The sequence below is a fragment of the Sturnus vulgaris genome, chromosome 5 (assembly GCF_052056855.1).
Source record: "Sturnus vulgaris isolate bStuVul1 chromosome 5, bStuVul1.hap1, whole genome shotgun sequence".
In the NCBI taxonomy this organism is placed as follows: Eukaryota; Metazoa; Chordata; class Aves; order Passeriformes; family Sturnidae; genus Sturnus; species Sturnus vulgaris.
Genome location: NC_142247.1, coordinates 30,136,483 through 30,161,451, shown reverse-complemented (window position 1 = coordinate 30,161,451; position 24,969 = coordinate 30,136,483). Strand labels below are relative to the sequence as shown.

The following is a 24,969-nucleotide window of genomic DNA, read 5'->3' as shown; positions in this document are numbered from 1 at the left end:
CCACAGAGTGCATTGTACCCCAGCCTCTCAAAACCCTCACCCTGGAGCCAGCAAGAAACCTGCCTGACTTGTGGTGTTGTAAGGCTGTGGGGAGGAGGAGAGGAATATAGATGGGGAGGTTCAAGGAAGAGGTAGAAATGAAGGGACTGCTGAGGGGGGAAAGTGAAGCCAGACATGAATAGCCTGGGCAGGTGGATGTGAAGAAAGCCCAAGCAACAAGCATCTGGCCCTGATGGCGTGGCCAGTGAGTGGTCTGGGAGGGTGAGTGCTTGGTGTGCTGGGACAAGTGGGCTCTGGTGTGTGATGCAAAGGAAACAGAAGCCTGCACCCCACGGCATGAGCAGAGGCCACCGGTCTCCAATCTGTCCTTTGCTAACAGTGGCAGGGGATTGCACCCTGCTGCATCACCCCCTGCATGCTGCATACCCACCCTGGCAGCAGCCAGGCAGGAATGGATTTGAAAGGAACCCATGTGAGTGCTGCACCAAATCACCCTACCCCACACCCCGGTGTGCAGACCGGGGTGGGAGGGGTACCCTTTATCTGTAACCCTGCAGAAAAAAGGGCCATACATTTCTACAAAGCTTCTTGCCAGAGGAAGTGATGCTGTGCTGGGGACTTTGCACTGTCCAGATTTTATTACCAAAGGCTGCAGGATCGTGGTAGCAAGGTTTATATCTCTGGCTGATGCTGCTCTGGCAGTGAGGGGAAGGGTGAGCCCCTCTGCACCAGCCCGGCCCCACTCATCCATGCTGAGATGGGAGGAGTTGGGTATCGCTGCAGGGCAGGGCTCACCTCTCCCACGGTCCCGACCTGTCCCTCAGCAAGGACCACAACTTCCTCCTAGAGACAAAGAGGTGACAAAAATAGATTTTTACAGGGGGTGATGACTCAGACTGGTGAGTGCCAGAGCAGCCTCCCTGTCCCATGAATAACAATCCAGAGATGCTCGGTGGGCAGCCGGTCCTTGCAAGGACGCTGTGCGTGACAGGGTGGGGGAAGGCAATGTGGGGCTTTTTTGGTTCCTGTTTTGAGCAGGATTGGTGACAGAAGCTAGATTTAGTAAGAGCTCATGATTCAACCCAGAGGGACTGGGAAAGAAGAAGAAATTAGGGGATTTTATTCCATCTAATTAACACCCAAATGGTGTCTGGGGCTAGCAGCTGTCCCCAAGGGGTGGCTGCAGGCAGGGCAAGGCAGGACAAGGGGTCACACTGCTGTGCCCCCTGGGTGAGAGGGACGTTTGGGATGGACTGCTGGCTTGAGGGGAAGGACACCTGCTGCTCCAAGGCTGCCCTGCATCCAACCCTCCCCACAGGAGCCAGGCAGCTCCATCCTAGCCAGCATGAAACCCTGGTCCATTCATTCATGGTGCTGAATTCAGGGTGGTAGGGTGAAGCTAGGGGACATTTTCTCAGGGGAGTGTAAGTTGATGCCTCTGAGGTGGGGGATTTCCTCCTCCCAGGTTATCACCCAGCTCAGGAGCATCCCTAGGGGACCCTAAGGAGATGAAAGGGCTCCTCTACCACTGCCCCTCAGCTCAGGTGGACTCAGCTCCATCATCTCCTTAGACCAAGAGCCTTCAGATCCTGGCGATCTGCAGGTTCTACATAGCATGGAAATCCTAGCTTCTTTCATTTCCAGGTTTCTCAGCCCTGCAGGTATGACTTGCATCACCTTGCCCTGGTTCCTGGGTGTGCCTGCACCAGTGTGCTGGTGCAGGACCTTACTGGATGCGTTCAGTCAGGCTGGGGTCTCTCTCCAGCCTTCCTCCTGCTCCAGAAAGCATGGGTGAGAGTTGGTTTCATTTGGTGTTCTCAAATCCGGCCAAAAGCCTTCTGAGCAAAACCAGGGCGCAAGGGCGGCGTGAGCTTTGTGAGTGTTTCGGCGTGCAGAAGATGCAAGGCAAGCCTGATGGCGTGACATGAATGACACCTGGGCTGTGCTTGGCTTTGGTGCGCAGCATTCCCTGCTGCCAGCCATGTCACCACTGGAGCAGGCCCTGCTGTGGCTTTCCAAGTCAGACACTGTAGAAGTACCTCAAGGCAGCAATGTCTCCAAGGAACACCCAGATCAGTCCAATCTCTACCCTCCAGGTGAGACGTCTTCACACGCTGCTCCTGAAGGGCAGCCTTGAGGGTGTTTAGGTTGGAGCTCTGCCCAGACACTGGCCTTGCCCAGTACGCAGAGGTGCTGCCTTCCTGCCCAAAGGACATCTCTGTCCAAAATCCACTCACTTGCCCCAGCACTTCTCGCCTAGAAGTGTAGCTGAGACTTTTTATGCAGCTGCTGCAGTGTGATGGAGTGAATCTGGGGCTTCGATTATATGGGGAGATTTTTCACCGTAGTTCTTGGATCTTGTCTAAAAGTACACTTAAGCATGTATGCTGGAGCTGGAAAAGCTTAAAGCATTTTTCAGCCACCAAATGCTAGGTTGTACTCATTCTTAAAAGAAAATGATGTGGGAGAACCATGGGAGATTCTCCAAAGCACTTGGGAAGAGAGTGTTCAGGTTCCAGTTGCTGCAGCTTGGCCTTCCCAAATGCCCTTAACATTCCAGAATACTCCCTTGCCTTTTGTCAGAGCTTTTCAGAAAGGTCCAAAGACCAAACCAGGGCTGAGCCCTAGTGCCCAAGAAGGGTGCAGGTGCCTGTGTTTGACTGCAGAGCTGATGTGTGTGGGCTCAGAGTAGGCATTTCCGTAACCCTCCTCCCAAGCTCCACAGGTCACAGCCTGCCCAAGGAAAACAACAACAGGTTTTGGAATGTAACAATTTATTGGGGTTAATTTTTTGTTTTAATTTTTAACTCCCCATTTCTGGCATTGATACAATATTCAAGAGCAGCAGAAAGAACAAAATGTACAAGAATACAAGAGTAATTAGCACAACCCCCACCCCCAAACCTGGAGCAAACCAGTGTCTTGTAGGAAGCACCAAGGGAAGGGGTGATTCAATCACCCTTCCAGTGGCTCTGCCTCCCACCCATCCACTCTAGACAGAGTTTAGCCAGCTGGGAACTGGATTAAAAAACAAAACAGAACAAACACTATACTTAAAATGAAAATTGCAAGACAAAAAAATAATATATAGATATACAATTCATCCGTGCACATTCCTTAAATGCATTTTTTCAAAATAAAAAAAAAATTACATATTTAGGTTTATTTTAAATTAAAAAAAAATTACCACCTTCACTCTGTATGCCAAGTGAGGGGAAATCAAGAGACAGATGGGTTGCACCAGAACTATCAGCACTCTTAGAGTTAGGGCTGACCTTCTCCAAGAGAAAGGAAGGGCTCTGATGCTGCCAAAGCTCAAGCACAGGCAGAATCTGAAGCACCCAAGTACCACAGAACTCAGTGGGGTCACTCGCCTGCTCCAAATTCAGTGTTTGCAGGCATCTGCAGCATTTGAGCCTAAGCTTGGCACAGGGGAAGGTGAAAGGAAGGAACAGATGAAGCAGGCCCCTGTCCTCCACCACCAGCAGACAACTTTCTATGCAAAAAGAAAACAAACAGGGGGAAAATAAATCCCAAAGCAGAGAGTCTCCTCTATTCTTAGGGAGTGTCCAAAGCTTAATGACACAGGGGAGAAGAAGAAGGAGGACAGCACACTGAGTTGGTTTGCTCGGGGGAGGTGCAGGCATGACAACTCTTTTCTAAAAAAAGTCACCACAACGATTAATTTTTTTGTTCTGTTTGAGAACTTGACCTAAGATTCTGTCCCGCTTTGCAGTTAGGGGCTGGAAGCAGCAGGCTCCCTCCAGGGCAGCTGAAGACAAAGCAACCCGTGCAAGAGCACGTACCTGCTGCTCTGCCCAGAGGGAAACTCTCAGCATCCCTAGAGAGCAGGGGCCAGCTGGGGGCCTGCTCGGGAGCATGGAAAAGCCCCACTAGTCCTACGAGGTCCTGAAGCCTCACCAAGTGCTTTGACCCACTCAGCCGTGTTCCAGAGGTTTAATGTGAGCTCTAAGTGCTCAATTGAAAAAGGAATGAAGTAAAGAATCAGGGCCCTGCAACGGGAATTAATACTTTGCCTGCATGTCCCACCATGCCCCTTTCCTCCCAGCAGACACATTTTCTGAACAGCTGAACATTTTCTGCAGAAGCTGGCACCACTCTGACTGCATCTTGCTGCAGTTCTGTCACCTTATTTCTTCCCTGTGCCACAGCACGATGCTTGCTGCCCACTTCCCAGCTCCACTCAGCCCAGGGGCACAGAGGGCATCCTGCTCCTCTGTGCCAGTGCCATCTGCCAGTGCCTAGAGGGTGTGGGCTCAAAGCACAGAGCTCACCTGGGGTGGAAGGACCCTCAGCCCAAGGACTGTGCTTTTGGATGGCCCTGGAGTAATTTTGTTTCCCACCACAGAGAAGCTGGACAGAAGAGGTGCCAGAGGCAGCCAACCACCACAGGACTGTATCTCCCTTCACTCCTGGAAGGAGAAATTTACAGAAAGGAAGAAAGAAGAACTCAGGGCCCTGCTGCATGCTTACAGGTGAGGCAGGTGGGACACAGGGCACCTCAGAATGCATCACACAGAACACAGGAGAAGCTCCTGGTGCCAAGACTGACCCTGCACAGAAAAGGGTGCAAATACCTCCAACCACATCTGTCTGACACAGGGCAATGGCAAAATGTGAGAAGCAGAGGACGGAAAGGCAAAGGTGAGGATGGAGACAGACTCCAACAACTCCTGCCACCTACACCCCCAAAAAGAAACCAAACACGTTGCACTCTGGGGAAGGATCTCAAAAATAGAAGTAAAAAAGAAAATAAAGACTTATTTTCTCAACCTCAGAGCATGGGTGAAATGAAAATACTTCCTGGAGTTACCTGGGGAAGGAAGCACAGACAGGGAGCAGGGGATTTCTGAAGCAACACTGAGCACTCCATCTCGGTGCAAATGCCTTGAGAGCCAGCACCCTCAGCAGGATGGTCTCTTCCACCCCCATTCCCTTTGCATGAGGGAGACAGAGGCACAGGGCAGTGACACAGTTGCCAGAAAACCCACGGCAAGCCAAGAAGGAACAGAACTCAGGAGGCACCAAATCCCCGACCCCAAATTAACCCCCTACAGCAGATTGCCTTTAGAGTGGAGATCAGGGAGGCTGTGCACAGGGTGGCGGGTGAGACAGGGAGAAAGGGGGGAGGCTTTTTATATTCATATATTTATATATAAGAAGTAAATAAGATCCCAGCTCTTGCGTGATTATTGGGCAATTGAAAAATGCAGCAAAAGCAAGCGACATTGGAGTAAAAGGATGTGCCAGGCAAGGAGGAAAGTCTTGTCAGAAGGTGGGGAAGGAAGCAAAAGGGCAAATAAGCACTTAGCCAAACACGCACTCCAGGTTTGTTACACCTCCCTGGAAAGAAGGACCTACTCCTGAGCAGCCTTACTAATGCCACAGCCTGGGGTGGGCTCAGGACATCATCCTTCAAGCATGGCAACCTCTTTCTGCCAGGAAGTCCCCAGGAAGGTGATAATCTCCAAACGCTGGGAGCTGCTGAAGCCTCCTCTACAAAGAGGGGCTTGGAGAAGGGAGTGATATCCCTAGGAAGACTCAGCTCAGAGACAGCTCCTGCTTGGTAAAAAGAATGATTGCAGCTGTGATTTTTTTATTTTTTCCTTTTTTAAAATTTGTTTATTTCACAGAATCTCCCTGGGAACTTCAGTAAAGGGAGACACAGAAATATGCTCCCTTTCTCTTTTGAAAACAGAATTTAAGCAGTGGCTCACCACAGCTGGGCCTGCTCACCACACTATTTCTGTTTTTCATCCCCAAAGGAGCTTGCATCTCATTAGCTTCATGCCCCTCCAGTCCCATGCTGCTCATTGAGATGAGAGCATGAGACAGGACGTTTCTGTTCCAAGTTGAGAGCCATGGGAAGCACGGACAGAGTTTAATAGGCAGAGACAGAAGTTCCCAAGTGCAGCCCAGGCCAGGGAAGCAACAAGACGTCAGTCATCTGCCACTGCAAAGGGCACCAGAGAAGTCCAGACAAGAAAAGCTGTTCAAGCGTCCTTGCCTGCCATCTTCTGTTTAGACACCAACATCTGGTGGTTTCCTGCTTCCCTGTGGTCACTCCCATATGCCAGATGAACACCAGAGACATCTTGGACAGAGAAGCCAGCACACAAGGGCTGCCTCCTCGCTCTGAAGGAACGATCAGGCAACTCTTCCCCACCACCCCGAAGGAAGCTGTAGAAGAAGGCTGCCCTACTTGAGCACAGTCCTGTCAGGGTGTTCCTCTCCCCTCTCCAACCTAAAAACTTCCAGCATTTGCTGGCCTCGAGAAGAGGGTGTGTCCCCCTCAGCAACACAATCAGAGCACACAAGGCATCTGCCTCTAGAGATCCAGCTGGAGAAGGGGTGCTGGAATACACACCAATGGGACTCAGTTTTCTGTCCTGATGTGGTGAATTCTATATAGAAAAATGCCACCCCTCACCTGGTATTGGAAGGAGTTAAGAAACCTTACAGAGGGGAGGCATATCTGATTCCCAAGAAATAAGTCCACCATGATTAATTTTGCTTGGACACAGGGGATGGAAAAGAGAAGAGACAGCAACTTGGCAGGAAAGGTACATGCCAACCCCAATCGTTAGCAGCTTGCTGTGCAAAGTAAGTAAACTGTTTCCACGTTGATGGCCTGATTCACTTTCTGTCAAAATGTTACCGGCCATCTCTGAGGGCTGCTCAGCCAGAAAACCACTTGGAGATTCCACCTTAGCTCACAGGAGAGGTATGGGAGGGAAGGGAACTCACTCCAACACTTGGGAGGCAAGGACGGGAAAGGTCTGTAGACAGGGTTCCTCCAACATGCAACTTGCCTTTTCAGCTCAGAGATCGCTGCTTAGTCCTAGAATGCCTTTCCCTCCAGCTCAAGCAAGCCAAACACCATCCCAGACACACATGCTTCAATACTACAAAATACTCTTTTCTCTAAGGACCATCTAATACCACTACAGTTTGTGCAATCACTGCATTTATTATTCATTTTTAAACTCTCTTGCTCTCTCCCTGTAGAAACTTTTTTTAAAACTTTTCTTTTTTTATGCAAAACTAATCATTTCACTTTTTCCACTCCATCATAAAATCTCCTCTAAAAACACGACGACGAGAACAAACATGGCACAGACACAGAGAATATTTCCCTGTTTTCGTTGATTTTTTTTTTTCTAAGGATTATGGGGAAAGGAAGGGGATACTTTCAAATAAACTCCTCCTTCAATTCCATGCTCATTTTAAAAGGCATGGATGAATCTTCTTTCCTATCTTCCTTAAGGAGCAAGGGCAAAAATTCAGAAGGAGGAGCGCAGCCCAAGTGAATATGAAGGTAGGTTAGTCAGCCTCAAGTGTCTTGTCCACCTGAGGGAACTTGAGGCGACTGCTGCATTCAAGTTAGCAAATCTCTAACTCAAAACAGCATGGGATCCTCATTTCGGATCCAGAGGTTCAGGGTTTGGTTCCCACCTGGTGACCCACCCAGGGAGGGATTTGTCACACAAGCAGGTGAGCTGTGTCTGCAAGCCGGATCATACTCCTTTTTTCCTCCACAAAGAGGATCTACTGCACGAGTTTCTCTGCTGCAACAAGTCCCCTCATCTCCTCACCGCAGGAAGAAGGTCCTTGCGGAGCATCCCTACAATGACCCACCGTTTTGCTCTTCACAGACAGTTCCCTTGCTTGCCACTATGGAGAAAGGCAAAACCCCTTCAATTAAACAATTCCTGCCCCTTGCCCTCAAAGAACACCATACAAGAGACACTGGGGAAAAGAATTCTGCCAAGCAACACATCTTGGCCAAAACACATCAAGAGTTTCCTATTAAAGTTCCCTTTTATCTCCCACTTAAACGCTTCAACACTTTTTTCAGAACCTTGATACCACAAAACAAAACACATCACCACATACACACCAAACAGTAACTTAACAACCTAAAGTGACTGGCCGGTTTGCATCCACCCCATAAAGCAGCTCCTCTTATCTCACAGCCACAGATTAGTTCTTATTCAGAAGGGGGAGGAAAAAGAGAAGAATCTCCTCGCTATTTTCCTAAAAAAAGAGCTTTTCCCTATGCCTACAAACTGCTCATTTTTGAAGCTGCAGTCAAATGGATAGGCTATGCTAACATAAGGGATCCCTGGGTGTGCCAAGCACAGGAAAGATGAGCAAAAGAAAACTCAAAAAAAAAAAAAACAAACAACCAAACCCACAAAAAATACAAGCAGGTATTAACACAGACACGCACACAAGTCCAACAAGTTATAGAAAGCCTTAGCTTGGTGAATGGATCAGGGAAGTCTCTTTCTCCCTGCCCCTAGCTTCAGCTGTGAATGAAAGCACATCCCCGAAGAGTCCACTAAGCTCTTTAACCAAGGAAAGAAAAAGGAAGAGGTGTACCAAGGGTGGTGCTAACAGCACCTGGAATCCCCCTCAGACTGTCTGCACAGACATCCAACCGCAACTGGTGTTTCCCACAGCCTGGAACGCCACCCACTGCAAGGCAAGGTTTGTGGGGAGGGCAGTAAAGATTTTATTACACCAGCCCAGGCGCTGGAGGCAGGAAATAGACAAGCTCTGGGCACAAAAGCCCTAATTAAGGTCAGAAGCCGGTCTATCCCTCTACCACCCTGACAATGTCCCTTGGGCAGACAAATATTACTTCCCTCCCACAAACTGCCTCCCTTCTATCCTCAAATCACTGCAACCACAAAATCACTACTGCAGGAGAGCACTCCTCAGAGCCAGCAGCTCCAGAATACCCTTGTGTGAAAGCACCAGAGGGGCAAATTCCACTTGTGTTCACCTGCCCAGGGCAGGTTTGTAAGTAAATGAGCCCTAGCATGAGGAATTTTTCCACCCTTTTTCACCTCTGCAGCATGTTATGTAGAAGTGACACCCCTCTGCCCCATCCAGGGACAGGGCTGAGAGGGTGAGGCTCTCACACCGGTTCACCAGCACCTCTTTTCCTTCCCTCTACAGGCTCAGTCCTGTGCGAGTAGAGGAAGAAAGGAGAGCAAAGGAATGGCTTCTCACCCTGAAGCTTAGGACCCACACAGAAAACAGAGCAAGCCAGAAATGGCAGGCAAAAAAAGAGAGCTTATTTTGGATGTGAACAAAGCTGGTCAGGGAAAGAGGGAGCTGTGAAACAAACAGCAAGCTGTGGTCTTGCTCCCTCCAATTTGCTAGGGGTGAAGAGAAGGAATTTCTAGATCAGCTCACAGGAGCTTTTTAGGGGAAGAGATCCAGCGCACATGCATATGATGTGAGACAGGTATTTCTTATGAGCACCTTTGGTTGACAGTTGTAAGGACTGTTTCAGATGCTGAAAAGATAGACGGGAAACCTCTTCCAGGCCACCTACCAGAGGGAGGGGAGAGCAGGAGGGGCAAAAGGAAGCAGGAAGAACAAACAACCTGCCTTAGCATCCACCCCTCCTTCGACAGGAGCAAGAAGAAGCAAAGAGGGCCAGGGGAAGCTTACGCACAAGGCGGGAGAGCAGCCTCACGCAGCTGGGGCAGCATCACGCTGTTGGCATTATTTTCCACAGACTGAAGGATGGATGCACAGCCCACTCCTGCTTCTATCACTGAAAGACCAGGGAAGGGCATTTCACGTCCCTCTCTCCCAAACAAGTGCAAATGATGAACATCAGAAGGAAGATATGGGCTGGAAGCAGACTCCTCTTTTCTTCCCTTTCTCCTCAGGAGCTGAACAGGTTGGAAGATGCAGGAGAAAAAGAGGGATCAGGGCACCTGAAAGCGCCCATACAACTGCCAAGGTAGCACCAATAGTCAAAGGAAAGGGGAAGCCAATATGAGGCATAGGCTGCATGGGGCACCCCACCACCCCAGCTTTGTCTCAAGCACCTTCCAGGCATGACATTTCACCTGTCCTTCTCCCCATCACTCTGAGGGCATCTGCATCAACAACTGCCTCAAGGACAGTAGAGGAGAGGGCAGATCCAGGCCCGCAGGTGATGAGAGGAAGGATGGCAGGATGGTAGTCATGGCAAGGGGTAAACAAGAATGGAAGAGTCTGCATGCACATTGTGGGAGAAGGTCTGGAGGACATGGGAAAGGGCTCCAATCCTCTTGCATCCTCCCCTCAAGGGTTTGGAGCTCCTCTTCAGTTTTTGTCAAAGATGGAAGGGGAATGAGGAAGAGCAGCACCTTCGCCACCACCTGCACAGGCACACAGACACATGCTCACTCATCCCTCAGCCCCAAAGGCTCCACCGCCCGTTGGACAACACCACATTCAAGGACAAACAACCACTCTCCAGCCCCACCACAACCCTCCCTGCCTCCTCCTAGCAGTACCAACACCCAGAACAGTGGGTGCTCCCATACCCCCACTGACACACTCCAGCCTCCAGGCAAGAGAAAGTGGGCAGGAGGAAAGGAGGAAGAAGGGTGGCAGTGAGGGCAGAAGGACAGCCAAGGGGAGAAGGAGAGAACTAAGGACAGCCATTCGCAACACAACTTCTCTCAGGTAGAGCTCCCCCCACACCCCTGGAGCGGGGGGATCTGGCTGCTCACTTGCTGCCTCCTCCACCACCGCCCGCCGCCACCTTCTCAAAATCCTCTGCATTGCAGAACTCCTTGATGGTTACAGTGAGGAGGTTGCTGGTGACATCTGTGACCACCACATTAGAGCAAGGGGACATCTCAGGACGCCAGTCGCCAGCCTCCTGCTCTGGGTCAGAAGAGGAGAGGGACAAAGAGGGCGTCTGCCCCCCACTGCACCCTCCCGAGGGAGAACGCTTGCTGGTGGCAGCCGACTCAGGTGGGATTGAGAGGTCGAGGACCTCTGACTCACGCCAGTCGGGGATGGCTGGGCTGAGGGTCTCAGGAAGCAGCTTTGGAGGGGAATCATCTGGGTCAGAGGAGGAGTGAGGAGCAGGTGATGGGCAGCCAGAGGAGCTAGAGCTGGGGGCATCATAGGGGGTGGAGCCCATAATGAGCCCACAGGAGGCTGCCTGGGAGCCTTCAGCCTCCCCCTTACCCTCCAGAGAGGGGGTAGGTGCAGCAGACGGCTTATTGTAGAGCGCAAAGGTGCCAAACTTCATGTGGCGGATCTGAGTGCGGAGGACGCTCTCGCTGAACTTTTTGCTCTTGCCAATGACACGATTTCGGGACGGGATCTTGGGCCGAGCCAGGCCCCCGGCCCCATTGGCTGGCTTCCCACCTTTGTCAATGACTTTGAGGTTGAGGATGATGCGGCTGCGTTTGGGCTCGCGAGGTTTCACCTTACGGTTGATGATGCGGACGGTCTCCGAGAAGGGCGAGACAGGAGGACGAATGCCAGCCCCGCCACCCACGCTCCCGCCATTCTGGGGGTCTGGACGGGGCAGGGGGCGCCGGGACATGCGGTGGCATCGCCGGATGTCTTTCTTGAGCCGGTGCACCGCGGCGCTGGAGTGGAGTTTAGGAGAGGAGGTACTGGAACCAGGCTTGACAGAAAAGTGTACATCCCCAATGTGGAGGGCCTCCGCTTGGGCCCGAGCCTGCGGTGGTGGGGAGAAAGAAAACAAACAGGGTCAGAGAGGCAGCCTAGGGGCAGCCGAATCTCAAATCGGGCACTGCTCACTTTAGGCCAAGCACTCACTGGCAGCACCATGACATATTCATACCTAACATCAGTGACAAGCACAGGTACACACCTACAGAGTATTGATAGCTCCAGCACAGCCCCCAGATGGGCATAAAACACTGTCTATGTAATTTTTTGGGAAGTTAATGTCTGCCTAGGCTGTACCCCTATTGACACATGCTTTCTCCAAGGAGAAACTGCTACTTCCCAGGCATGTGCATGTTTCAGGGTTAGAATGAATAGTCTCCCAAGCCTCCCTTGGTCATGATCAGTCAATATGCACAACCCGCCACTGTAAGCCAAAGAAGCCAGCATCATCCTAGGTACTTGGGGCTGCCAGTGCTGAGACAGCACCCAAACTTACACAGGGATTGTACCAGGTTCTCTACAACTTGAGCACAAGTTAAGAGGGAAGAGGCAGAGTAATGCCTAATGAGAATCGCCTCTCAAAAGCATGATAGAAGGAGGTCTTGAGGAACACAGATGGAGGCTGGAGAGAATGGTCTGATGGAGCTGTCTTCATTAAACACAAGAAATTTAGAGATCTGATTTTTAACTAGGGTCACATGCAACTCATTCATCCTTACTGTACTGTAGGAGCAAAGTCCAGTGTTAAAGAGATGAGGCCAGCTGGAATTCATGTAAAATTTAACTGCACCTCCAAAGAAGAGATTGACTTGTCCTTTTGAGCACCACACTTGTTTGAAACCTAGCACTGGATCAGAGCAGGAACAGCACCTGTTCAGCTGTTCTGTGCCAGCCCTCCCCAAGAGCCAGGCCAGGGGAACAATATTTTTAAGCTCCTCTGGAGCCAAAAACTGCCCTGGTTCATGCACCAGAGACAGGAACATTTTCTGGCAGCAGGAACAACTGCTTCATTGGTAAGCTGCTGCTGTATGACCTATGGGAAACCCAGAATCTATTCTTCCATCACATCTCATCAGAGCACTCTTGCTTGTATAGCTCATCCTTCCACCTGCACCCCAGTACTTGCCCAAACCAACCCCCTTTCATATTCCCTCTCAGCAGTGGTGACAAGTAGAAGTCACACAGGCCTGGAGGGGACAGGAGAGCCTCCACCCTGTGACTGCCCATCCCGCGAGCAGCTTTCCCCACCTCGTGGGCAGAGCAAGAAGTGCAGTACTAGAAGACGGCAGCTGCTTTTCCTCCCCAACTTTTCCATCCCGTTGCCCCTTGCACACGCCAAGATCGGGATGGCTTCTTGCCAGCTAAGAGCTTAGCACTCAACTCCATCTCCTTTGTCACCCTGCAGGCTGTGCCTCCTACCAGAGAAATGCCTGGGGAAAAAAATGTGCGTGTAAAGGCAGGGATCTAACAGATCTAAGCGAGGGGCCCAGCCAGCCCCTGCACAAAAAGCTCAAAGTCCTGCCCTACAGCTCCAGAGCTTTGCTGTTAGCCAGAGCCCCTCTTCTCCCACAGAGATACCCATGGGAACCACAGAAGATCCTGAATGAGCAGAGAACGGAGACGTGAAGACATTTTGTTCCTCTCTGACTAACACTAGATGATCACAGCCTTCAGTACTACTTGCATTCTGGCTTCAAAAGGACTGCAAAAATGAGGCCTCCTTCTCTGACTGACAAGAAAACACACACTGAAGGCTCATCCTGACTGGGGATCCTGACCTAGACTCTATGTTATCTGGCTGATAAAGAAACAGAGAAAAGTTAGCACAACTCTAGGGAAGGCACAGACACTCTGCACATTAACAGGGCTGTTTCCACCTAGCTAAAGGGGAGTGTTCCCAGCACACACAAACCCAAACATATACTGCAGTAGCAGAAAGCATCCCAATGTCCATCTAATTACTCTCTGTTCAGCCTCATGTGTTACTCCATGCCCAAAACTGTTGAGAAAATAAGACACAGTTCCCGTAACAGGCATCGTACAGGCCTGAGCACAGAAACAGCACCAGATGAACTGCCTGCACCACACATCAACTCTACCCCTCCCATCTCACCAATATACAACTGCAGACCTGGTCAGGAGGTCACAGGCAAACGCACATTAGGGCTGTGCTTGCTCCATCTCTTCATAGGTCCCTCTTAAGCAGATGGCAGACACAAGGACAAGCTAAAATTTGCTTTCTGACATTACATACCAGCACAGACTGAATTAACACATTTGCTCCTTTTCATCCTGCTCCACATCACAGTCAGCCCTTTCAGCATTGCTGCTCTTGTGCTCTGGGTTTCTCACCAATTTACTACTGCCTAGCCAAGAGCAAAATGCAACACAATGTCCCATTCCAAAATACAGGTCAGAGAAGCCAGGCAGAGGTTACAGACAGATGCATCACTGAAAATCCTTCTACAGCTTCAGTGGATGGACACAGGCATCCTTCAGGGCCTCTCCTGTTGCCAACACTGCACATCTTTCAGATTAATTGCCTACCCTGTAACCATGCCTTGGAGTGAGGAGTTCTGCCCCCTCTGTGCCATTCTGCTCCAAGTCAAATCTAATTGCCACCTTCCACCAGCACCGCCTTCATCACCCAGGAGAGAAAGGCGGCAGCTTCCCAGAAGGGTGGGGGAAGCAGTCACAAACACCCTCAGTTTCCTTATACACCCCAAAAATTCCTGAGCAAAGCTTCCCATCAGCCACATTAAACAAAGTGAAAATGCTGGGATGGTAACTACCTGTCCACTTCTACAGCCTGCTGATTTTATTTTGTCTGCCTTTACACGTTAATCAGCTCTTGTCCTGTTTTCACAGGAGAGACCTGTTTCGATTTTGTGCTTGCACAGCAGCTAATGCAGAGCCCTGGTACATGGCCTGGACTTTTCCAGCATGCCAGAATCAGTAGGTCTCATTTACGTGCTACGTGTCTGCGTTTCCAGTTACTTCTGGGGCACTTTTTCAAGGCTGAAGCAGTTTCTAATTCATGTTTCAGCTATCTGCTTTTATTAAATTCCAGCTTCAGCAGTCTCCAGGTAGTCTACATGCAGTATTGATACTTTGGTCAGATTATTAAGAGAGAAGGTAATTTAGGGCCCAACAATTCTCCCCTGCTGCTACATGGCTATCTCGAGTGACCAGCTTCAGTACAAGTTCCAAAGAGCATTATGCAAATATTCAGCTTACTTTGAGATTGTTTTTCCAGGTAAGGTTTCAAGAAAAAACTTATCAGATGCTTTATCTAAGACCGGCCCCCAGAGCTTTCTCACTTGGGAAGCTCAGTCTTCCTACCACAGGATCAGGTTTATTCCAGCATCACCTACATGAACTCGTCCCTTCACTGCAGAGGACAGCACAGAGGCTCTCCTTCCCGTTTCCAACTTTAGATTAAGTAACTTGCTACCTTTAGTTTGGAGAAGAGTCAACATTCAGTTTTATCGGTTGGAAATGCACTTCTCCCTGCTCTGGATCCATTCCTCTGTCACATTCACAGCCATATGAGGATAAGGTCCTTGAAAAACAAACCTGCTGAATCCTTTCAGCTGTGTCACCACAGTTTGCTACTTGGCTCACAAATTTTCCACATGGAAACTACCTCTCCAGGTTTTGCTGCTTTCACCCACAGGATGTGCTCACTGCTGAAGAAGTACTCAGCATGTACACGAAGTAATTCACTCTCTGCTTACAGTTCAGCCTACATCAGGATGCAGCTTCTGGAGGCTTGCTGCAGTGCTCTGTCATGAGAGCAAGCCAATTGCTGGGATTGCTTCCCTTCCCCCTCTTCCCGTCTGGGATATGTATCACCTTTATTTATCTTGTACAGCTCTCCCTCACTGCCCCTGGGAACTAGTGTATCTCCCCCATTCCCTACTATTTCTGAATAAGTGTCCCTCGAGGCCCAGTAAGCATATTTATTCATTCATTCCCTTAATGCACTGAGGCACACTAGCACGTACACAGACACGTGCCTAGAAAGGCCTCTCTTACCTGATTTGTATCAAAATCTCTCCCATTTGGAAGAAAAAAAACAAATCAAAGACCTTGTAAGGCAATGGATTTCTAGTGAATTATTTCAAAATCTCACCAATTCCAGTAATGCTGCTGGACCATAGTAGTGCTCCTCTCTCATAAATTACTGGCTCTGCTTTGTCTTTTATTCTCCACCTGCATTCCCACAGTCTTCGCTCCAAACAGCGTTTGCAAGAGCTCTTCTTTCCCCCTTTTGGCTGCCATTCTGCCTTTTTATCACCCCCTTTCTTCAACAGTCTTCCAAGTGACAAGGCAAAAGCAAGCCAGTTCATAGCACAGTTCTCCCAAGCAACACTGCCATAAACTAAAGTTTCCCTCTGGATTGGGAACAAAATGCTACAAAAGGGGAACGGTCTGTTTTCAAATTATTCAGGATAATTTACGAACAGGGAGGAGATCAAAAGAAACCCAATTCCAGCTTGGGAGTTCAAGAAAGGGCGAAAGGACAGAGCACCATGCTGCTCAGCCCCTTCTTCCCCCCACTGTTCTACTAAGAATCCCTTTACTCTTGTTCTCCCTTACTTCTTCCTTCCCATTAACCTTCTTCACTCCTGTCACCTTAGTATTTATGGGCACCCCAAGCAGGGGTCTTTGCCAGCCACCCACTGAGCTTGCAGATCGGGCTCTGTCTCTGAATAGCACTTGCTAAACTTTATTAGATGAGTTTGTGAGGTTTGCATTCCACACAGTGGAATGCCTAGAGAAAAAAAAGCAAAATAAAAAGAGCAAACTGAGTAGGAGAAAAAGAAGATCACTACAGCACGTGCTATGTCTCTTTCTAACCTCACACCAGCATCCAGGCTGAAGGGCCTGTCCTCGAGGATGACTACTGCCAGACACCTAAGAAATAATAAGTAAGAGCCTTACGTACAGCGCTGCCCATTTCAGATCAAGAACTCTGTTTCCCATCCGCTCAGCACAGGGCTGCAGTACAGCAGCAGCCTCCCAAGAATCACAGCCTCCCGCCAAGCCTGAGCTCAGCTGTGGGAAAGCTCGCCCTAGCATGCAAAGGATAAAGACCCATTTCCTGCCCAAAATTTTGCAGTTGAAGCTTGCAGGGGTCGCTTTCAACACTGGCCATCTTGATAGTGATATTACAAAGCCTCGACTGTGATGTGCCTCTGCAGTCTGAACGAAAGGGCAAGTGTTAGACAGCTCTCAGAAACAGGAGCCTGGCTTACAAAGGCAGCAGGTGGTCAAAGATGCAGCTTTTCAAAGCTTTTCCAAAGGCGTGGGCCACTAACCTGCTGGAATGCTTTCTGCAAATCCCCCTGGGTGCCTATCTGCAACTTGTGAGAAGTAATCCCAGGATAAACCTAGTCCCAACTGCAAGCTAAAACACCCACACAAGCCAAGGGACTGAGTGGCATATCAGGGCACTTATTTTAACGCCGTTCTGGAGACTCGGAAGCCTAGGTTTAAGCACTGATACACATGAAAAATCCTAGCAAGTCACCAAGTCAAGAGAGGCTAGTCTAAGAAAGCAGTTCTAGGCCAGATTTCTGCTTAAACATCAGTGCATCCAGGCCTAATCTGTTCAGTTAACAGATCAAAAAGAATATTGTTCTAACTGCCAACTCCAAATACTCCCTCTGGGATACAAGAATCAAATTTCTTCCCCTGCTTCCGAAATTCTCACTGGCAAGAGATTCTGCAGCTGAAAGAACTGAAAATACTATTAGTAATGCACGAGGCAGAACCCACTCCCACTCCTCCCACAGCAGCACCTGTGCTGCAGGAGTGGAAGAGGTCAAATGTGCATCTTTGGGGGTTAGAAGAACGGAGCTGCAAACCGTCTCTGTTATAACTCTAGCCGCAGTTGTGTTGATTGTAGTTCGCCTGAACAGAGCTCAAGCAAGTTCAGATGGGGCTGGCTCAGCAGTTACTTCTCTGCCTGGTCTGGGGTGTTATTTTTAGGGTAGGATCCGAAGTCACAGGGGAACAGCAGGTCAGAGCACTAACAGTTCCACCAGCTCTGTTTCCCAGAGGTGCAAACCAAGCAGCAGCAGTAGTGCTCTGCCCTGCCAGCCTCTCCCACAACGTGGCACCAGCCTTCAGGAGAGGTGATCTTGCTCCCTATCACGATTCATCTTCTACAAAGTACTGAGCCAGCTCTGCAAACCTACAGGTTTCCATTACCGTTTGAGGAGCTGACAGAAGGAAGATGTGCCACTGAAACATGTCACAGACGTGATTCAAGGGATGGTGCTGAATAATTCACATTAAGTTTAGGGGGGGTTTAAAGGATATGGGGAAAAGAGAAGCAATGAGTGGGTTTTGAGTACGGGGGTTGGTTTTGGTTTTTTAAGTGAGTGATTTTTAAAAAATGAGTGATATGGCAATAGATATGGTCATAACACATTCAGAATCAAAATTAAAAGAAACTAATTACACATAGCATTGTCACCTCTCTACAGCTCTGAACAGTGTCAGATGTTACAAATACCAGTATTTTTTAATGCAGGCAGAGAACTATTTCAAGCTGGTGGTTTTCCCTTCAAGTGTTCCTTTGCATTATTGGAAATTTAAACACAAGGGTTACATTTAATGCATGACTGCCAGAAAGAGGAGAACCAACCAGTCTGTGTTCCCTGAATACAGCACAAGAGGTAGCACATATCAGATATAATTCTCAGGCTACAGATACAGAACAGTGTTAGCAGAAAAACAGGCAATGAGGGAGGACAGTTCCATCAGCAGGACTTCCCAAGGATTACCATGGTCCCCTGGGTTTCAGGCAAAGCATCAGAATATGCCTGTTCCTGCATTTCTTCTGTGTGCTTCATTATGCCCTCTCAAAGCAGAGAAGTGGTGACACCCTACCCCTCACTGTGCTTTCCGGTGCTCATGCAGTTAAAAGTGCTGTGCTGACTTGAGTAAAGCTCCTACTGCTGCCAGGCAAAGGGAAGTATTAACCTGTTTCACAGATGGGGAAACACACACAAAGCCTAAGTGACTTGCCCAAAGCCACAGGATGACTTGGTGATAGTGATGCCTTACTACAGGATCCACACTGCTGTTTCAGGGCTTCCTATCAGAATAAAACCAGGGGAACTGTGCACTTGCTCATCTGTCTGAACTGCACAAAGGTGTGTTCTTTCTATGCTCATTTGGAGCCTGAGGTTGTGATAGCTGGAGAGGAAGGGGAGGGAAGAGGGGAGTAGAGCAAAGCATTTCGTTTGTAAACTAATAAATTCACAGAGCTCACATAACAGTCATGTAGCTACCGGAGTTCTTAATTGAAAGAAAATAAGGTAAAAATAAAGGGCAAGAAAGCAAGCACTAGGGACTACCTTCCTTGCTCTTCTTTGCAAACAAGCAGAGATGCTACGACATCTTGCAGAGATGCTGAGTCTATCAGAGGGGAACTGGAAACTTCAGCTGCCATCCTATGCAGAGGTGAAACACTCCTCCTCCTCCCAGCCACCCCCCGCCCTCTGCAAAAGCAAAACAAGCCTGCAGTTTACAGATCAAAGCATGAACCCTTCATGAAACTCCCGTGGAGCACCTACATCCTTAAATGCAATCAGAGGAGCACAACTGGCAGCGGGATTCCCGCCTCTGCTGCCTGACCGCTCAGCGTGCTGCTAAGTTGCAGGGCATGGGTCAGATGGAACAGCCTGCTGAAAGAAGAGGGAACAGGGCTGCCTATCTCTCCACTGCGGCAGCAGAAGGCCACGAGAAGGAGAGGATATTGGAAAAAGAGACTGCAGGCTCACCACGCACATCTGTGTGCGCTGACCGTCCTGCTGAGGCACCCGTCCTCGCACGCACACGCGCTCTCCCCTCACACGCTTCTGTGCCTCTGCCCACCCCCCCCTTTCCTGTCGGGTTTTCCCCGTGCTCCCAGAGCCAGGCATCAGGCACAAGTCACTTGTAAGTCCAGTCCTTCCAAGGGCACGCGCCAGCAAGGTTTGAGAGATTTTCTTTTTGCTAGGCCTAAGTTATTTAAATAAGAGTTACCTTCAGCAGAAAAGTTTTAGGTTTAGGTCCTCTCTTCTTGGGCCCGTACAGCTCACGCTCTCGTTCCCTTTAGGGAATCAAATTTGTCAAGAAGTTAAAACTTTTCCCAAAGGGAAAAACAGAAGCATACAAGTTAAAGAAAGAAAAAAAAAACCAACAAAAAAACAGAAGAAAGAAAAAAAAAAAAAAAAAGGGGGAAAAAAAAAGGAAAGGAGCGCCTGGACGCTGTTTCCCGCTCGCCCACCCAAAGCCAAACCTGCTGCTGCAGCCCCCCCAGCCCAGGGTGGCGGATGAACACTCACTTCTGCTCGAAGGCAGCGATGAGGCGGGAGTCCAGGATGTTCTCCTCGGGTTCCCAGGTGCTGTACCTGCCGGGGCGGGAGCAGCGGAGGGGACAAGCGAAGCGGTTAGCGCCCAAATCCCCCCGCAGCCGCACACACAGATACCTCCCCCTCCATCCCATTCCGCCCCATCCCGTGCCCCCCATCCCCGCAGCCCGGGCGGGATACACTCACTTGATAGCCCAGCCTTTCCATTTCACCAGGTACTCGATGCGCCCCTGCAACACACGGGGGAGAAGGCGGGGGGTGGTGTGAGGGGGGGGGCCCGGCGGACGGGCCAGCGGCGCGGCCAGGGCCCGGCAGCGAGAACTGAGGTTGGGGGGGGGTCCCGCAGCCCCAGTGAGGGCGGCCCCTCACCTTTCGGATGCGGCGCTTGATGATGGACTCCGCGGCGAAGACGCGCTCCCCCACTGCAGACAGCTCCATCTTGCTGCTCCCCCTCAGCGGCGGCGGCGCCCACAGCCCATAATAATCCCGCCCGCCCGCGCGCGCCGCCCCGCCCCCTGCCCCCGGCCCCGCCCTCCTCGTGCCGCCGCCGGCTCGCGCACGCCCGCGCGCCCCCTCCCGCCGCGGCCGCGCGTGACCCGCCCCCCCGTGGTTAAAGGCCCTTAAAGGGGCCGCGCCTCGGGCGGGGCGCGGGGGGCCTGCATCCCCGGGGCCGTGGGGCGGCCGCGCAGCGGGGAGAGGAACGACGGGAAGGGGAGCGAAGGGAATAGAAGCGAATCCCGCCCGCGCCGGTCCCCGGCATGGCGGCTGGATTGCCCCTTCCCGCCCGAACGGGGCCTTTTTTTCATTTAAAACAATGGCGGCAGCCTCTTCTCCCCCTGCAGATGCACCGTCACCCCTCTCGCCAGCGGGAAAGCAGGCAGCCTTGAAGCGCGTACCAAGGCAAAAACTAGCAATAAAGGCGCTTACATATTTTCTTTCCTTTTTCTGTGTTTTACTCCGTTTATCTGGCGTGTGTGCCAGTATAAGATACAATTTTTGAGCCAGTGTAAGGTGCTGCGAGGTAAATGGGCCAACCATGCTACATAAACCTGTAAGGAAACCAGAAAAATGTTAAGTCACTTAGAGGAATTCCCTGCCCCGACTATTACTGCAAACCCCTAATTAATTTGCAGCATACTTTACACTCTCTTGCAGGTGCTAATAAGACAAAAATCTCAGTCAAAAATCATTCTCTGTGATTCAAAATGGAAGCTCACAGCTCTGCAGCTGTTTTTGTGTGGAACGCAGGGTCCTCCCTTACTTGGAGGACCATACCTGCTTTCTCATCTGTTTTTTTGGGTGAGGAGGCTGTACATTTCAGATACTCTCTGGAAAAAGTGGGAGCTGTGACAAGGCAATAGCTATCCTGCATTTGCTACTCTTTCTAAACCTACCGTGACCTGCAAGGTGCCTGCGGAGCACTGGAATCCCTCTGCTACCTGTTCCTCAGCTGGGCTGGCAGGGACCCCACAGGCCCTATGGCCCTTGTTAACCCTTGCTCCATTTGCACTCACATTCCTTTTCCATTTCTTGCTCAGGGGTTTCACCCAGAAAGAGGGAGTTCTGGAAACTGCTATAGTATGGCAAAAATATCAGTACTAGCAGGGATGAGTTTCCCAAAGTCAAGGCAGGCAGGTTGGACAATGAATGCTTTCCTCACTGCCTGTGATTCAGGCAAGATCTGTCAGAGTGTTTTGTTCTTTTTTTACCTTAGCAGCTGAAATATTGCAGCCAACACAAGCTCTTTGCCCGAAGGAAAAGTGACTCAGGAGAGGATGTGTTCCCCACTGCCATGTCCCCATTTGAAGTGGGGTTAATGGAGAGGTTGCTGAATGCTGATGGAGACAATCACACAGACCCTGGTTCAGGACATGTGAGCAATTTGGAGAATGACGTGTTTCTGCAGTCAGGGACTGAACCACAGTGTGCTTCATCACTGATAATTCTGCATTTAGGTCATACCCCTCACTTTCAGAATAGGTTCTAAGAGGCCCTTTCTCAGGTGTCTGGCATCCCAGGCCAGGCAAGAAAAAAAGCCCAAGACTCTCACCTTGACCGGGTCGAGTCCTTCTGGACCGCCCCTTTTCTCTAGGCACCATCTCTTTTTAATCTCAGTTCTTCATATGCTTGAAGGTGACTTCAAAAGAACAAGTCCATCACACCCATTGCATTTTGCTTTTCACTTTTCCAGCTTTGCACATTAAGTGTTCATTAACACCATCCACGTTTAAATTAGCGTTTGTTACTGTTCACTTTGTTTAAACAACTGCTTTTACATTTGTAGCTGAGTGTCAAGCAACTGAGATTTCAACCAGCAATATCATCCACCCTCAAAAGCAGGCACCCGTAAATCAAAAGGGGGAAAAGTCTTTACATGGCCACACAAACATATGTGCAGTAACCAAGACTAGTGACCTTGTCCCAAAACAGATATGTGGGTCATGAACAGCACACTCCACCTCAGGACAGGAGCAAAAGACAGCATAATCCATGGAGCAGAAGGGGCAGCAGCTTTTCAGAGAGCTCCATGTGCTCTTTCTAGTTATTTTCACCTTCCACCTGTCAGCAGAACCTTCTTTCCAGCTACAGCCACTGCTCAAATCACTGTGTGCTGCCGTTGCATGGGTATGGCCTAACACTTTCATCTAACTTTTACTCTCACAGAGCAAAATAGTAGCAGAATATCTGGCTGTTCAGGGCATTGTTGGGCATTTCCTTTGTTTCATTCATGTTTCTAGTAAAACACTTTAAAAAAAAAGCCAACCCACCTGGGAAGACAGCCGTCCCTGAACCGCTATTGTTCACTACAGACACTGAAATAAAATATTTTTCTTGCAACTCACTGCCTGCAAAACCGTGGTGCCGTAGCACTTCTTACTAGCACCAGGAAGTGCCTGGAAGCAATAACCTTTGGGAAAGCAACAAGATCTTTTACATCAAAACCCCTGGTGAGCAGTGTAGGGGCACAGGGGGACAGCAGCAGGTGCGAGAACACTTCCATGTGTTTTTGAAATGACACTTGATAATGGGAAGCTCACCTGCTCATAGTCAGTAGCTGCTTCCAAGCTCATTTTTTGTGGACCTGGCAGGAGTAGCAGCACTTATCTCCGAGAGAACAGCTCCAAGGGTTCATCAACTGACTCTGCTGCTCTTCACTCCAGTGAGGTCACTGTTAGGAGCAGCAGATTTTGGAAAGCAAATGGTCAGTCCCTCAACTATACTAGGAACAGCTGCACACAGCCCAGCCCCTCAAGCCAACGCCATATACATTTCCAAGCAAACCCTTGGCACTATGGGCATCCAGGTGAATGTGTGCTGGGATTTCTCTGCTGCAGCTCTGAAACACCACAGCAAAGGCAGGATCCTCAGAGCTGACCCTGCGCACCAGGTGTGGGTGGCTCAACATGGCCCAAGCAGTGGCCAGAACAACCAGCCCTCCAGCCCAATAAATTTTTGATGCAGCAGAGAGAGAAGACCCATGGGGTTAGTGCTGTGTCTACACTGGTAGGATGCTATGATATCCCTGAGGCCTGCCTAGGAACTCCCAAAGCAGGCCTAGCTGTCCAGGCTGCCACTGGCTCAGGATGATTACACAAGTCCCCCAGATTTCTTGCATTCTTGTTTCAAAAGCAGTCGCTTGGCAAGCAAAATGCTGTGAAGAGCAGGGAAGTTATGTGGCACTGAACAGACAGGAAGTGACTGCCATCGCAGGGGTCACACAGACTGCACTTCACTCTGTGTTTCTCAGAGAACACCGAACTGCAAACCCTTGTGGTTTCCCCTTTCGCCAAGTGCCCTTGCTCTCAGGCATCCGATGGGGAGAGCTGTACAAGGCAAGTCGGCTGCACTGCATGGATCAGAGGGGCGGCATAGCAACAGATTATTAAAAAAAAGGAGGACTGCCCAGATTAACCTTTAATCCAGCCAACACATGCATGCAAAAGGACAAGCTGTTTCTGGTACCAGCCAGCCTCTGCAGCATTGGCAGAGGTAGGAAGACACAATCTCCAGAGTGAGCTTTCCTGTAACTCTGCACTGCAGTTTCTTACAACTTCACCTGACTCACTAGCTGCTGCCAGAAAGTAAGTGGCTGGCTGGAGTCCTGCTCTGATGCCATCACTCAACTCTAGCTTCCCTGGCTCAAGGCAAGCATGCTGACAGCAAGACCTAGCCATGCTGCCTTGAGCCACGACTGACTCAGGAAACGCACCCCATCCCCCCTCTGCTTTTGCTCCACATGCTTTTGTGATTGATGCCATAGCGGCATTCAGGTGCAAGGCTCACCTCCATATTACATCTACTAGAGGTATCTCAGACAGCCTCATTCTCTTGCCTAGGTACCTCAATAAACACCTGGCCTCCCCCTCCACAGGGGATGGAGTGGGACACACCTTGAGGGAGCAAGCAAGGCACCCAAATAAACTAAATGACATTTGGGGTTTACTCCATGGACTATCAGCATTTCCAGGATTCAGGCTCCTTGGCTAAGCCCTGGGGTGAGCCAGGGACCAAACTGTACTCAGGAGCAGCTGTGCTCCTGAAGAGGTCCCTGCAAGCCTTGCTGGCCAAACCATTGGAGGCGTTGGCTTGGAGGAGAGCTGCTGGCAAGCACTGCAGAGCATGCCTGGCAGCCTAGGCCTCACCTCAGACTCTCTCCATTCAAATTCATCTCATTCCAATGAGATGCAGGATATGGGACACACCAGCACTCTCCTGGTGCTGGCAGAGCTGTCCTGGCACTGCAGTCTTGTGCAAGGATGCAGAGAACTCCCTAAACTCAGAGCAACAGCCACCCTGTCACTGGTGGTCTCCTCTTCAAATTATAAATCAAAGACCAGTCATCCCAGGTCACCCCTAGGCAGTTCTAACTTACCCAGTTGGTTAAAAATTAATAAAAACCTGACCTCCTCCAATCAAAGTAATGAGTAATGTCAGAAACAGCCTTTCTCAGGCTCCATTCTTCATTGATCCTTCTTTACTGATCTTCATCACGCACATATACATGTCTTCCATTCTTTTTCCAGCTGCACTGCATGTTTATACACCAATAGATGTGACTGTTGAAAAATAATTCAGCTGTAGAATTAAAGCAAGGGAGGGTAAATGACCACACAAACATACCATGAGG

The 24,969-nt window shown here is 50.0% G+C and overlaps 1 protein-coding gene across 2 annotated transcripts; it reads right to left on the bottom strand.

Moving 5' to 3' along the window:
- Window positions 1-2,757: 2,757 nt before the first annotated feature.
- On the bottom strand, window positions 2,758-20,324 carry CBX6 (chromobox 6). 2 transcript variants are annotated; one of them, XM_014885263.2, is made up of 5 exons: window positions 20,211-20,324; window positions 20,028-20,071; window positions 19,815-19,880; window positions 19,513-19,579; window positions 2,758-11,515 (listed from the first exon to the last, which is right to left on the bottom strand). In XM_014885263.2, the coding sequence occupies exons 1-5, from the start codon at window positions 20,277-20,279 to the stop codon at window positions 10,544-10,546; spliced, it is 1,218 nt and encodes a 405-aa protein (XP_014740749.1). In that variant the 5' UTR covers window positions 20,280-20,324; the 3' UTR covers window positions 2,758-10,543. The 2 variants fall into 2 exon arrangements, with proteins under 2 accessions (XP_014740749.1, XP_088021414.1); XM_088165288.1 differs by having other exon boundaries at window positions 2,758-11,461.
- Window positions 20,325-24,969: the final 4,645 nt, after the last annotated feature.